Here is a 12,798-nt window from a genome sequence, read left to right as displayed (position 1 = left end):
TTCCCTAAGTCACAAAAAGGTTGGCTTCAGAGGTAATGATTAAGAAATGTGAAGACGTAGAAACAAAGAAAAGCTGTTGGGCCAGGAAACTGGTAACAATTTAGACTATAAATCTGCAACACAGCAGAATCACTGTACTCCCAGTTCCCCAAAGAAAGATAAAGGCCTGACACACATTCCTAAGTTGTTTTATAAGAAGCAGACCTCCCACCAGACAAAAACTGCTGACCGCAAGCATGAAGACCCTAGACTGGTTGAAACCAGAAGGTTGATGAGGCTTGAAACTTCACCCAGATGCCAACCAATCCAAGAACTGGGCACAACTGATCATACACCCTGCAGTTCTCTCCCTCACACTGCCTTTTAAATCCCTCCCCTGAAAACCATTAGGTAGTTCTGGTCCTTTGAGCTTGAGCTGCCCCTTCACCGTGCTTGGCGCCCTACAATAAAGATTGAACTTTCCTTCACCACAACCTGGTGTCAGTAGATTGGCTTTATTGCACTCAAGTGAGCAGACCCAAGTTAGGTTTGGTAACACTTTTAGGAAAGTCAGAATATTCTTGCCAACTTCTGGAAGATCCAGGAGTATTTGGATCTAAGAAGAGAGGTTATGCTCATTGCCAGTATCACAGAAAGGGAAACAAAGAACAAAATAGCCTTGGATGGATTTATGGTAGACTTCTAAGATCAAACTTATTTATTCACTAAATTTTCTCTCCACCCACTAGAGAGAAAATCATATTATTATATAACCATTACATTACTATACAATCCTTTTATGTCTCAACTCTTTTTTTTTTTTTTTTTTTTTGGCCATGCTGCATGACTTGTGGGATCTTAGTCTCCTAACCAGGGACTGAACCCTGGGACCCTGGAGATGACAGTATGGACTCCTAACCACTGGACCACCAGGGAATTCCTCCAAATCCTCTTAAAATTTAACTGGGGTTATTTGTAATATAAAATGTTTACTTCCAGCCATGTGGTGACATGGAAATAGTCTTCAGTGTATACATCACGAGGCAGCAGATAAAAGCAAGCTAATGATACACATGAAACAAGAGGCACCATCCTAATCAAGTCCTCTCCTTAGGAGCCCAGCACCACTACCTTCTTCACCGTGGACTTTGCCATCGTAGTTATTGATCAGCTCCTCAATGAAAGTCTCATCTTCCTCTTTCACCTCATCTCCCATGTAGGGGATATTGCACAAAACTGTCTCATCTTCCACCTGAAATCAAACCAAATGTAATTCATTTCATGAATCTGCTGTGCATCTCCTCTGTCCTGTTTTTTTTTTTTTTTTTCTCTTTCCTGTTTAATGGAACCTGTGCTGAACCATTTTTGCTGCTGTAAAGCTCCTAAAAATGCCTTTGGTTACAAAACTCACTACATTTTAAAGACCAGTCATTTTGGCAACAAAGCCTCAAATGGGAGTCATGCTACTCTTGGAAGAAAAAAAAAGTCAGCTTTACTACCTGAGGATATTAACTACCAAATGTTAAGCTGGATGTTAAAAATATTCCCACCAACACCTAAAACCTGACAACACATTTCTTTCTCATAGTGATTCCATCTATTATGTCATTTAATCCACTAAACATTGTGAAATTGGTACAAATATCACATAGACAGATGAAAAGGAAGACTTTCAAGAATATAAACTACAACATAACTGCAGTAATTAAAACAGAAATTGGCAACCATAAAATATTTGTATATTCTATTATACAGACTAAGATTAACCTCCCACAAACATAATAAAAATTCTTATTACAACTGATATCACTCACCCTCAGTGAGAACCTAAAGTCAATTGCAGAATGAGCTATGTATATTTTCTGGCAATAAACAATATGAATGGATTTTGTTTTGTGGTTCAGCAGAAAACAGTCATTTTCAGTTCTATAGCTATCAAGTCGAGTTCCTCTGAAGTTTTCTTCTAAGAGATGATTTCCTTCTGTAAACCTATATCCTTTTCCAGTCAGCAGAACTGCTATCTGTCACCAGACACAATAAGCAATGGCAGTATTCAGCGGCCTGATTATCAGAACCACAAATAATCCTGGCAGGAGTCAGCATAAAGCCCCAGATGAAAGGACTGGAGATCCACGTGTGCCTCTGCTATCTCAGTTGCTTTCACAGCATCTTGCCTTTAGGGGATTAAGAAAGGATTGCTCCATCAGCAGGGAGCTGTCAACCTGCTGAAGCCTGAAGTGTCTGATTTAGAATACATTTAACTGCACGCAATGTTATAAAATTGGACCAGGGTAGTAAAGGAAAGCTGGACTCTTGCCCAATCTCTTTCATTCAAAAAAGAAACAGCATCAATTCTGAAGTACACTCCAGAGAATGCAAAAGCTAACAAGTTAGAACAACTTACAATATGTGTTTTTCAGAGTCAGTAAATCACAAAAACATTCTGCCCTGCATGTCCAAGCTTTGTTAAGTATATTCTGACAATCTTTACCCTGAGAGGAGTGCAAGCATTTCAATGTTAAAAAAAGAAAAAAATCATTCCATTTAAACAATCACCATAGTACTTTCAATACATACCATGAAGTTCTGCTGGAGAGGGGACCATGAGTACATGATGGGAACCAAGGCAACTGTGTTCAGAGACCTCATTAACATGTGCTGGCTTGCAAATCCTGGGAAAATGCTCTCTATGGTACACTGAAATACAAGCAATGACATGGAGAGGGAAGGCAGGTCCACAACCCAAGAGAGAATCTGAGTTTCCTTCCAAAATTATCCCGGTAGCCTTCTAATTCTTACAAGTGGATAAGCTGAGGGTTTTGTAACATCGAGCCCCTAAAAGGAATCCCTCAGTTGTAAACCTGTGAGAAGCAGGAACTGTCTATTGCCCTTGGCCTCCCATATTCAACTGTTGTTTATCTCCATCTAAAACTGTTGATCTCTTTGGGCTGTACCTGACAGCAAAGAGCCTCTGAGTGTCCTAGGAGATGAGAACGAAGACAAGGAAGTTTTCCTGAAGACCTAAACTTTAGACAGTGGACTTCAACTTAGCTGCAGAGCTGATGGGAACAGTACAGGGGGAAGCAAAGTAGTACAGAGATTATGGTCACCTTCTGCTTTGGGAAAGAAAAGTGCCCTTCATAAACTATCTGTTTTTTATATTTTAGAAACATCATCTCTATAAGAAACTAACAGAGTGATTTTTTTAGTTTACAAAAAGGATGTCCCGTTGACCATATTGGTCATTTACCCACAGCATTCCTTTTCCAACTTCAAAATAGCTGAGGTACCAAAAAAGCCACAAAAGAGGTTGCTTTGAAGCTTGTATACAGAGCCCAGGAAAGTAGACAGCAAATGTCTTATTTTTCTAGGTAAAACTCATGATTAAACTCATTAGCCGAAAAGAACAAAAGGCAAAGCCGTTATTCTTTTTTTTTCAATAATACAATTTGGTAATGAGTCTGATGTCCTTTTGATTTTATTTATTTATTCTCAGGCTGCAGCCTGGAATATACAGGATCTTAGTTCCCTGAGCAGGGATTGAACTTGTGCCCCTTACATTGGAAGTGTAGGGTTTTAATGGCTGGACCACCAGGAAGTTCCACAGTTATTCTTTAAGTTACAGGTTCACCATCCCAGTTATTCAAAGATGACTACAGTAATTGCATCCATTGTCTTTATTTTCTAATAATAATAAATGTGACCCCATGGACTGCAGGCCACCAGGCTCCCCTGTCCATGGGCTTTCTCCAGCAAAGAATACTGTGTGTGTGTGTGTGTGTGTGTGAAGTTGCTCAGTCATGTCCGACTCTTTGCAACCCCGTGGACTGTAGCCCACCAGGCTCCTCCGTCCATGAGATTCTCCAGGCAAGAATACTGGAGTGGGTTGCCATTTCCTTTTCCAGGGGATCTTCCCAACCTAGGGACTGAACCCAGTTCTCCTGCATTGCAGGTGGATTCTTTACCATCTGAGCCACCAGGGAAGCCTAGTAAGCCAGCAATACAGAAAAGAAAAGAAAAAAAAAAAATCCTTAAATCCAAGGAAAAGAGAAAGGCCAAGCTTAGACATTGGAAGTACCTTTTTGAGAAAAGGATGCCCACTCACAGGCTTCATTAACTGAACAGGTTGGACACGAAGCTTCTTCCATTCTTCATTGAGGATCTGGGTTTTTTCTTGAACTTTTGCAAAATTTGCTACGTAGAGAGCCTAGCAGAGCCAAGGAAAAACTTGTTAGGATTTTAGAGAAGAGTTAAAAGATAAAAATAAAAAATCCAACCCCTCCATATTGAGTCAATTATAGCCTTTCACTTGTGAAGTATTTCTACCTTTGCACCCATATTCGCCTGAAGCCGTTTAAGCTGCCGAAGTCGCATGTATTCAGACTTAACTTTCCTCTTCCAGTAAGTGATACATTTGGACGTCGGGGGATTTTGTATATCCATTTTGCTGTAATCTAAGAGAGACAGAGATGACAAATGGCATTTTACTTCCTGGAAATGACACATTCCTCAAATTCAAATAAACATGGTCAGTTATGCTTTCATTTCCATTACATTTATTCACAAAAACAAGATTTGTGTAAAGAACACAAATCTATGAGTTCAATGGAAAGTTCCAATTAAGAAAAGATTTCATATCAGCAATGCCTGGTCTGATTACCTAAAAGCTTAGCCCCTGTCCTCTGTGGTAACGTGCTTTTAATTTAGCTCTCACTTTCACAGATATTTAGAAACTTGGATTACTTGCAAATTTGGAAGCCTGTTTACTACTTTGATTAAGAGAAATGTTTAGCAGGAACCAAGTTAATATCAAGAGCTTCATGGAAAGATTCACCCACACAAGAAAACTATACCTGCCAAATTGCCTAAATCTACCAGATGTCTAGGAATTAAGGTCGAATATGACAACATAATCTCATCTCCAAGTCACCGGCATGACAAATGGAAATACATAACATTGCCAATCACTGGGGGTTTTTTTTGAGGTGCTTGAATTAAAGTTCAGTTTTAAAGAAGTACTTATTGGACCACGCTCTACCTACCTCATAGAACACAAGGTGAAGGGTAGGGTTTTACAAGTGGCTTCTGTTCTTCAGAGGAATGCCAAGACACAAAGGCAAAATAAATGTTGAGCTTTTCAAAAGAGAACAGACAGTCATTTCAAGTCAGTGGAGCATAGTCAGATCCTCAGAAGGATGTTCCCCACAAAACTATGAAGACTTTAAAGTCTCTGCTACCACAGTATTTGCATGGAAATCAGATCCTAATAATACTTGATGCCATTTGAGAAGGGAGCTTTATTTTATTAAATTCTATCTTTCCAGGCATACATAGAAATATATTCTCACAATTACCAAGTGCACTTTTCTGCTTTTCTGCACCAATTTGTAGGCTCAGCCACCAGGCCCATCAATTACTTTAGAGAAAGAACAAATACTAAGTATATGTAAAAATTCAATAAAATCTAAAAGATTTTTATTCTATATCAGCTACTTAGGTTTCCTGGAGAACTAATTCTATTATTTCGCCTAACATACTAAATTTCTAAAAACATTATGAGGAGCTATAAATGAAAGTTGCTCAGTCGTGTCCAACTCTTTGGGACCCCATGACTACACAGTCCATGGAATCCTCCAGGCCAGAATACTAGAATACTGGAGTGGGTAGTCATTCCCTTCTCCAGGGGATCTTCCCAACCCAGGAATTGAACCCAGGTCTCCCACATTGCAGGTAGATTTGTTACTAGCTGAGCTACGAGGGAAGCCCAAGAATACTGGAGTGGGTAGCCTATCCTTCTTCAGAAGATCTTGCCGACTCAGGAATCAAACCGGGGTCTTCTGCATTGCAGGCATATTCTTCACCAGCTGAGCTACTAGGGAAGCCCCTAGAAGGAGCTATGAAGAGTCAAAATTTGAAATAGAAACTAAAGTTTAGAAGCATGTGAAAATTACCTGTTTTCACCCATAAGAAATAATAGCACAGACAAGAAAACAGAAAAATTCAACCCAAGGTCACACATATGCCATTGATTAGATCATTACTATAATACCTCATTCAACTGGACTTTAAGAGGACTATATGGGAATGTTTCATTTGAAGAATCAAATGGATGGGTGTAATGCTATAATAAACTCAGAGGATACATCAAGGAAGGACAGGACTTCCCTGGTGATCCAGTGGTTAAGAACCTGCCTGCCAATGCAGGGAACATGGGTTCAATCCCTGGCCCAGAATATTCCACATGACATGTGGCAACTAAGCCCACGTGCCACAACTTCTGAACCTGGGCCCCAAAACAAGAGAAGTCACTACAGTAAGAAGCCCATGCACCACAGCTAGAGAAAGCCCTTGTACATCAATGAACACCCAGTACAGCCAAAAATAAAAAATAAATAATTTTTTTAAAAAAAAGGAAAGACAGAATAGCAAAGAAACAGACAGACTCACTGTGTTCACTCCTAATCACTTGTAATCAACTGAGTCAAGCTCTTAAAAGCAGTTCTCTGTGAGTTAAATATTATCTCTCTGGGGGAAGGGAATGAAACACCACCATAATCTAAGAACTGGAATCCCAGAAGCTAAGGTGTTGGGTTATTAAAAAAAAAAAACTTAAGCAATTCTGAATTTATTTCCTATAAATTACAGCATCTCTCTTTCTCTTATATCTTTTAAGTATGTTTCATTCCTCTATGAAATGGGGGCCAAAAGAGGGACTCTTTCTTAGAATTAAGAAACTATTTAATAACATACACCCCGCTCACATGTAATATTAAGTAGCTGCCCATCTAATTTCTGCCCCGAACAAGCTTAATAATAATTTGCTCCAGGAGATGAAAAAATGGTTCAAATCTAGGATAAAACTGCCTCCCTAAGAAACCTTAGGTTACCCTTTTCGAGACCCAAATGACCCCAAAATTTATTCTGAACTGCAATCCCTCTCCCATTGCTTTTGGAACTCATTTCCTTTTGAAACAATAAGCTTAAGGCAGGTTGTTCCATCCATTTAAAGCTGGAGACTAGGAGTTCCCTTGCAGTCCAGTTGTTAAAACCCTTTGACTGCCAAGGGTCTGAGATTCAATTCTCAGAACAAAGATCCCGAAAGCCTCACAGCTGGATTTAAAAAAAAAAACAAAAAAACAAGCATACAAAAATGAGGTAAAAATGGAGACCAAGTAATGGTAAAGAATCCACAGCTGCTAGTATGTATGTGTGTTGTAGATTTCTTGGAGGAGACAGCCACAGGAAAACATCAATATTTTTATTGAGAAAATAAAAAAAGGAAGTTACAGGGCTTCCCTGGTGGTTCAGTGGTAAAGAATTTGCCTACCAATGCAGGAGACATAGGTTCGATCCCTGATCCGGGAAGATCCCACATCCCAAACAACAGCTAAGTCCAAGTGCCACAACTATTGAGCCTGTGCTCTAGAGCCTGGGAGCTGCAACTACTGAGTCCACGCTCACTGTAGAGCCTGTGATCCACAAGAGAAACCACAGCAAGGAGAAGCCTGTGTATCAGAGCTAGAGAGCAGCCCAGGCAACAACGAAGACACAGCACAGCCAAAGATAAATTAATTAATTAATTAAATTCTACATATACAAAAAAGGAATTACAGCTGAAATGTGATCTATAGTCTGTCAAAAGAGATGATAGCAAGCACACCAGAATAGTCTAATGATCAATGGCACTATTTCTAATTTTACTCAGGTGCTTTATTTGGCCAGAGTAGTACACACATATACACAAACATATCATTGGGTTTTATCCAATCATAACATAAAATAAGCCACCCTTCCTTCTTTTACAATTAAAGTGACATTTGAATCTCATGTGATCATGAGCCAATATTTATTTTGCTTGGCTTTTTAACAGGTTTTCAGTATCTCTAAAGTTTACTTGGCAGTTAGTCCCCACAAAGTATATGAGGAAGATGAGACATACTGTTTGGAACAGATAGGTATGATTAAAATAAACAACTGAAACACAGCCATAAGATGGGTTCTCATAGAACTCGAACACTAACAACTATCACTTCAAAGATTAAAATAAAAAAAAGCAAGCAAACAAAAAACTCAGCATTCACTAGAACAGATTAGGAGAAATGGGTTTATTCATCTTAGGCAAAAGAAGTGCCACACAAAAAAATATTTTAAATTTTACTGTATCTGTTATTTAATTACTTACATATGCAAAACACTATTCACATTCCAGTTAAGTACTAAGCTAAGAGCTTTTCATTACGTTCACCTATACATTGAAAATAAACTCTAAAACATATGCTATCATGGTCAAGAAGTTTAAAAATAAGTCTTTATATGAATAACGCCTACAATTCGATAATAAGATAGACACCAAATAAAAAGTACGCCAAAACTTTGAACAGATACTCCACCAAAAAAGATATAGAAATGACAAATAAGCCACAGAAAGATGCTATCATTAGTCACTGGGCTTCCCTGGTGGCTTAGGCACTAAAGAATCAACCTGCCAATGCAGGAGACTCAGGTTCCATCCCTGGGTCAGGAAGATACCCTGGAGAAGGAAATGACAACTCACTCCAGTATTCTTGCCTGGGAATTCCTGTGGACAGAGGAGCCTGGCAGGCTACATACCCCAGTCCATGGGGTCCACAAAGAGCTGGACATGACTGCGCAACTAAACAATAATCATTCGTTATCAGGGAAATTCAAATTAAAACCACAGTGACATAACTTATTATACAACCACAAAATGGCTAGTATTAAAAAGATTTATAATACCAGTGGTGAAGATGTGGAGCAGCTGGAATCCTCATGTATTGCTGATGCCAATGCAATATGGTACAACCACTTTGGAAAAGTTTGCCAGTTGTTGTTTTTCCTTTTTAAAAATTATTTATTTGGCTGATCTAGGTCTTCATTGCTGTGTGGACTTTTCTCCAGTTGCACTGATCGAGGGCTACTCTAGATGCAGTGTTCAGGCTTCTCGTTGCAGTGACTTCTCTTGTTGCAGAGCACAGGCTCTAGGGCACTTGGGCTACACGGGTTGTGGCTCCCCAGCTCTAGAGCACAGGTTCAGTAGTTGTGGTGCACAGGCTTAGCTGCTCCTTGGCGTGTAGCTTCTTTTCAGAGCAGGAATCAAACCCATGTCTCCTGCACTGGCAGGCGTTTTCTTTACCCCTGAGCCACCAGAGAAGCCCATTTCCTTTTTTTTCGTTTTTTGGCCATGTCACAGCACATGTGGGATCTTAGTTCCCTGACCAGGGGATGACTTGCATTGGAAGCATGGAGTCTTAACCACTGGACTGCCAGGGAAGTCCCCTTTTTAAAAAAGTTAATGTGTACTTACTACACAACCTGGCCTACAATTTCTAATTATTTATCAGAGAGAAATGAAAATATATGTCCCCATAAAGACCTGTACACAAATGTGCAAAGCATCTTTATTCATAATAGCCATAACGTGGAAACAATACAAATATCTATGGATCAGTGAATGTATACCAAGTACAGTGTATACATACAATGGAATACTACTCTCCAATAATAAGGAATGGACAGTTCCTATATATGCAGATGTATTGCAAACAGTTCCTATATATTGCAAAAGCCTTATGTTACGTGAAAGGAGTCAGACACAAAAATTGTATACTTTATGACTCCACTTATATGACTAGAATGATTCTAGAAAGGAATTACATGGAAAGAAGCATAAGGGACATTTTTGAGGTGATAAAAATACCTTGGCTGTGGTGATGGTTATATGACTATGAACTTTTTTTTAGTGCAGTTTTAAAAAAGATGTATTTGTTTTCGGCTGTGCTGGACCTTCTGGGTCATGTGGCTTCTCTAGCTGTGGAGAGCAGGGTCTACTCTCTAGTTGTGGTGCTCGGGCTTCTTATTGTGGTGGCTTCTCCTGCAGAGTACCGGCTCTAGAGTGCTGGCTCAGTAGTTGTGGTGCACAGGCTTAGTTGCCATGCAGAATGTGGGATCTTCCTAGAGCAGGGATTGAACCCGTGTCCCCTGCACTGGCAGGCAGATAATCTTGAACCACCAGGGAAGGCCTAACTATGTACTTTTATGAAAACTCACTGAACCTCTGGGCACTGTACATATAGAAAAAAAGTCACTAACAAGAAGTTGTGACCCTGAATTCTTAATTTAAAATAAAATTATAGCATTAACACTTTCTAGTGTTCCTTTATTAAGAGAATCAGGTTGTGTGTATTTGAGACAACAGTGACAAAAATCAAAGCAGAATTAGCTTTTATGAGACCCAAGGAAAACGCTGGCTCTTAGCATGTACAACACTGATTCAGACGAGTTAAAGGAAACTCCTAACAGGCTACAGCTCTACCGTGACTGGTTCTGAATTACAGGAGCACAAGGCTTAATGTTTTCTGTCTAATGGGAATTCCCTGGTAGGCCAGGGGTCAGGACTCCATGCTCTCATGGCTGAGAACCTGGGTTCGATCCCTAGTTAGGGAACTAAAATCCCATAAGCCTTGAAGCTTGGCTAGGGGAAAAAAAAAGTATGTAGACTGCTCATTATCATTAATAAAACAAGACTTTTCAGTTATTCCATTCTGAATCAAAATATTAGGGCAAGTATGTCTGAGAACATAACACATCAGAGGCACTAAACTCGACCTCATTAAGGAACTCTTGACTTCAAGGTCTGGAGTGATGAAATCCCAAATGATAAGACAGCTGGACTAAAGATGTTGAGTAAGAGCTCAATACACAGTTTGGTCAAATTAAAAACAAGCAAAACTAGGCGTTTTCTGGAATGGAGGTATTCTCTAAAAGCAATTTTTCCTCTTAAAACCCTCTCCCTCAATCCTAATCTAATTCTCTTCACCCTTCTCTACATATTTTCATTTTTAAATTTGTTCTTTTATCTTTTAGATTCCACATATAAAAGAAAACAAACAGTATTCATCTTCTACTGTCTGACTTATTTCAAGAAGCATAATATCCTCCAGGTCTATCCACGTTGTTGTTAAGTTGCAAAATTTTTTGTGCGTGTCACATTTTTATTCATTCATCTGTTGATGGGCACTTAGGTTGTTTCTATATCTTGGGTATTATAAATAATGCTGCTTTGAATATTGGGGTGCATACATCTTTTTGAATTACAGTTTTCATTTTCTTCAGCTAAATACCCAGAAGTGGACTTGATGGATTGTATGGCAGTTTTTTAAATTTTTTAAGGAATCTCCACTGTTTTCCATAGTGGCTGTACCAATTCACATTCCCACCAACTGTGCAGCAAGGTTCCCTTTTCTTCACATCCTCACCAGCATTTGTTATCTCTTGTCTTTTTTAATAACAGCCATTTCAACAGGTGTGAAGTGATATCTTATTGTGGTTTTCATTTGCATTTCCCTGTTGATTAGTGATGATGAGTAGCTTTTCATGTGCCTGTTGGTGATCAGTGTGTCTTTTTTGGAAGAATACCTATTCAGACCCTCTGCCTTGTTTTTTTTTTCTTTTTTCTCTGCAGTTTAACTGTCTGATGTAGAAATGTAAAGTGTTTTTCAGTTCAGTTCAGTTGCTCAGTCATGTCCGATTCTTTGCGACCCCATGGACTGCAGCACGCCAGGGTTCCCTGTCCATCACAACTCCCGGAGCTTGCTGAAACTCATGTCCATTGAGTCAGCGACACCATCCAACCATCTCAGCCTCTGTCATCCCCTTCTCCTCCTGCCTTCAATCTTTCCCAGCATCAGGGTCTTCCAATGAGTCAGCTCTTCGCATCAGATGGCCAAAGTGGCTAAAACACTTGCCTCAAATCTTTTTTGGCAAATAGCTAATTAACAAAGCATAAACTTAAAAATATATATATAGTTACTTACTTGGCTCTGCCAGGTCTTAGCTGGAGCATACAGGATCTTTAGTTACAGCAGGTGGAATCTAGTTCCCTGACCAGGGATTAAAAGGCCCTAGCACTGGGAGTGCAGTCTTAGCCACTGGACCACCAGGCAAGTCCAACAATGTATACATTGTTTAAAAAGTTTTTAAACTTGAGTATACACATGAAAAAGATAAACTTAGTGAAATAAACTGTTACCTGTTTCACATAAGGCACAAACCAAGGGTGGGAACTGTTACCTAGAGAACTAAGAAGGCCAGATTTCAGATCTCAAGAATTAAAAAGCTAAATATAATATTTTAAATAGCTTTTTAAAGGCATGCTAATTCAAAGGTAAGTATAAGAGAAACAAGTCTAACTACATTTCCTCACAAAAGTCTTCTTGGGCATAAAATTTCACTTTTAACCCTAGGCTCCTTCTTCTAGTGCTGTTTCAAAGAGAACTAAAGTAACAGCACTTCCACTTCAGGAAGTTTTAAAACTACCTTGGCATCCAGTTCCATGACTGGCCTATGAGTAGTCTGTCAGTTCTTCCACTAACTGGATCCAGATCTTCCAACTTCCAGTCCCAGGGATCTTCCCACTATTTCTTTATTCCACAAACATGTATTGAGGGGACTTCCCTGGAGGTTCAGTGGTTAGGAATTCATCTTCCAGGGAAGAGGGTGCAGGTTTCATCCCTGGTAAGGGAACTAAGATCCCACATGCTGGCAGGAGTGGAGGCAACGAAGGAGTGCTGCAGCTAAGATGCGATGCAGCCAGAAAGAAACAGATAACTAATTTTTAAAAAGATGTATTGCTCACCTACTGTGTGCCTGGCACTGTTTTAGCATTCAAAGTGCATCAGTGAATAAAACAAGCCAACATTTCTCCCCTGGGAGAATTAATTCCCGTTGTCGGTAATACACACGCTCAGCATGACAATAATAGTATTACTACATGTTTATAGATGATCTTTGCCTCTATTA

General features: G+C 39.4%; 1 protein-coding gene across 4 annotated transcripts in view; it reads right to left on the bottom strand.

The window, feature by feature from the left end:
- Window positions 1-12,798, bottom strand: part of EZH1 (enhancer of zeste 1 polycomb repressive complex 2 subunit) — a 31,615-nt gene that overhangs the window by 17,433 nt on the left and 1,384 nt on the right. For 2 of the 4 annotated variants that reach the window (XM_025280110.3, XM_025280111.3), the window contains exons 2-6: window positions 5,022-5,112; window positions 4,306-4,433; window positions 4,058-4,186; window positions 2,557-2,676; window positions 1,111-1,231 (exon numbers count right to left, since the gene is read on the bottom strand). In XM_025280110.3, coding sequence (XP_025135895.1) covers window positions 1,111-1,231; window positions 2,557-2,676; window positions 4,058-4,186; window positions 4,306-4,422 — 487 coding nt within the window. In that variant the 5' untranslated portion in view covers window positions 4,423-4,433; window positions 5,022-5,112. Of the gene's footprint in view, window positions 1-1,110; window positions 1,232-2,556; window positions 2,677-4,057; window positions 4,187-4,305; window positions 4,434-5,021; window positions 5,642-12,798 lie in introns of those variants that run through there. The other 2 variants (XM_025280109.3, XM_006055724.4) reach the window with 2 other exon arrangements.

Source organism: Bubalus bubalis, chromosome 3 (assembly GCF_019923935.1).
Source record: "Bubalus bubalis isolate 160015118507 breed Murrah chromosome 3, NDDB_SH_1, whole genome shotgun sequence".
Taxonomy (NCBI): domain Eukaryota; kingdom Metazoa; phylum Chordata; class Mammalia; order Artiodactyla; family Bovidae; genus Bubalus; species Bubalus bubalis.
Note: the sequence above shows the minus strand (reverse complement) of the source record. Positions and strands in the feature narration are given on the sequence as shown.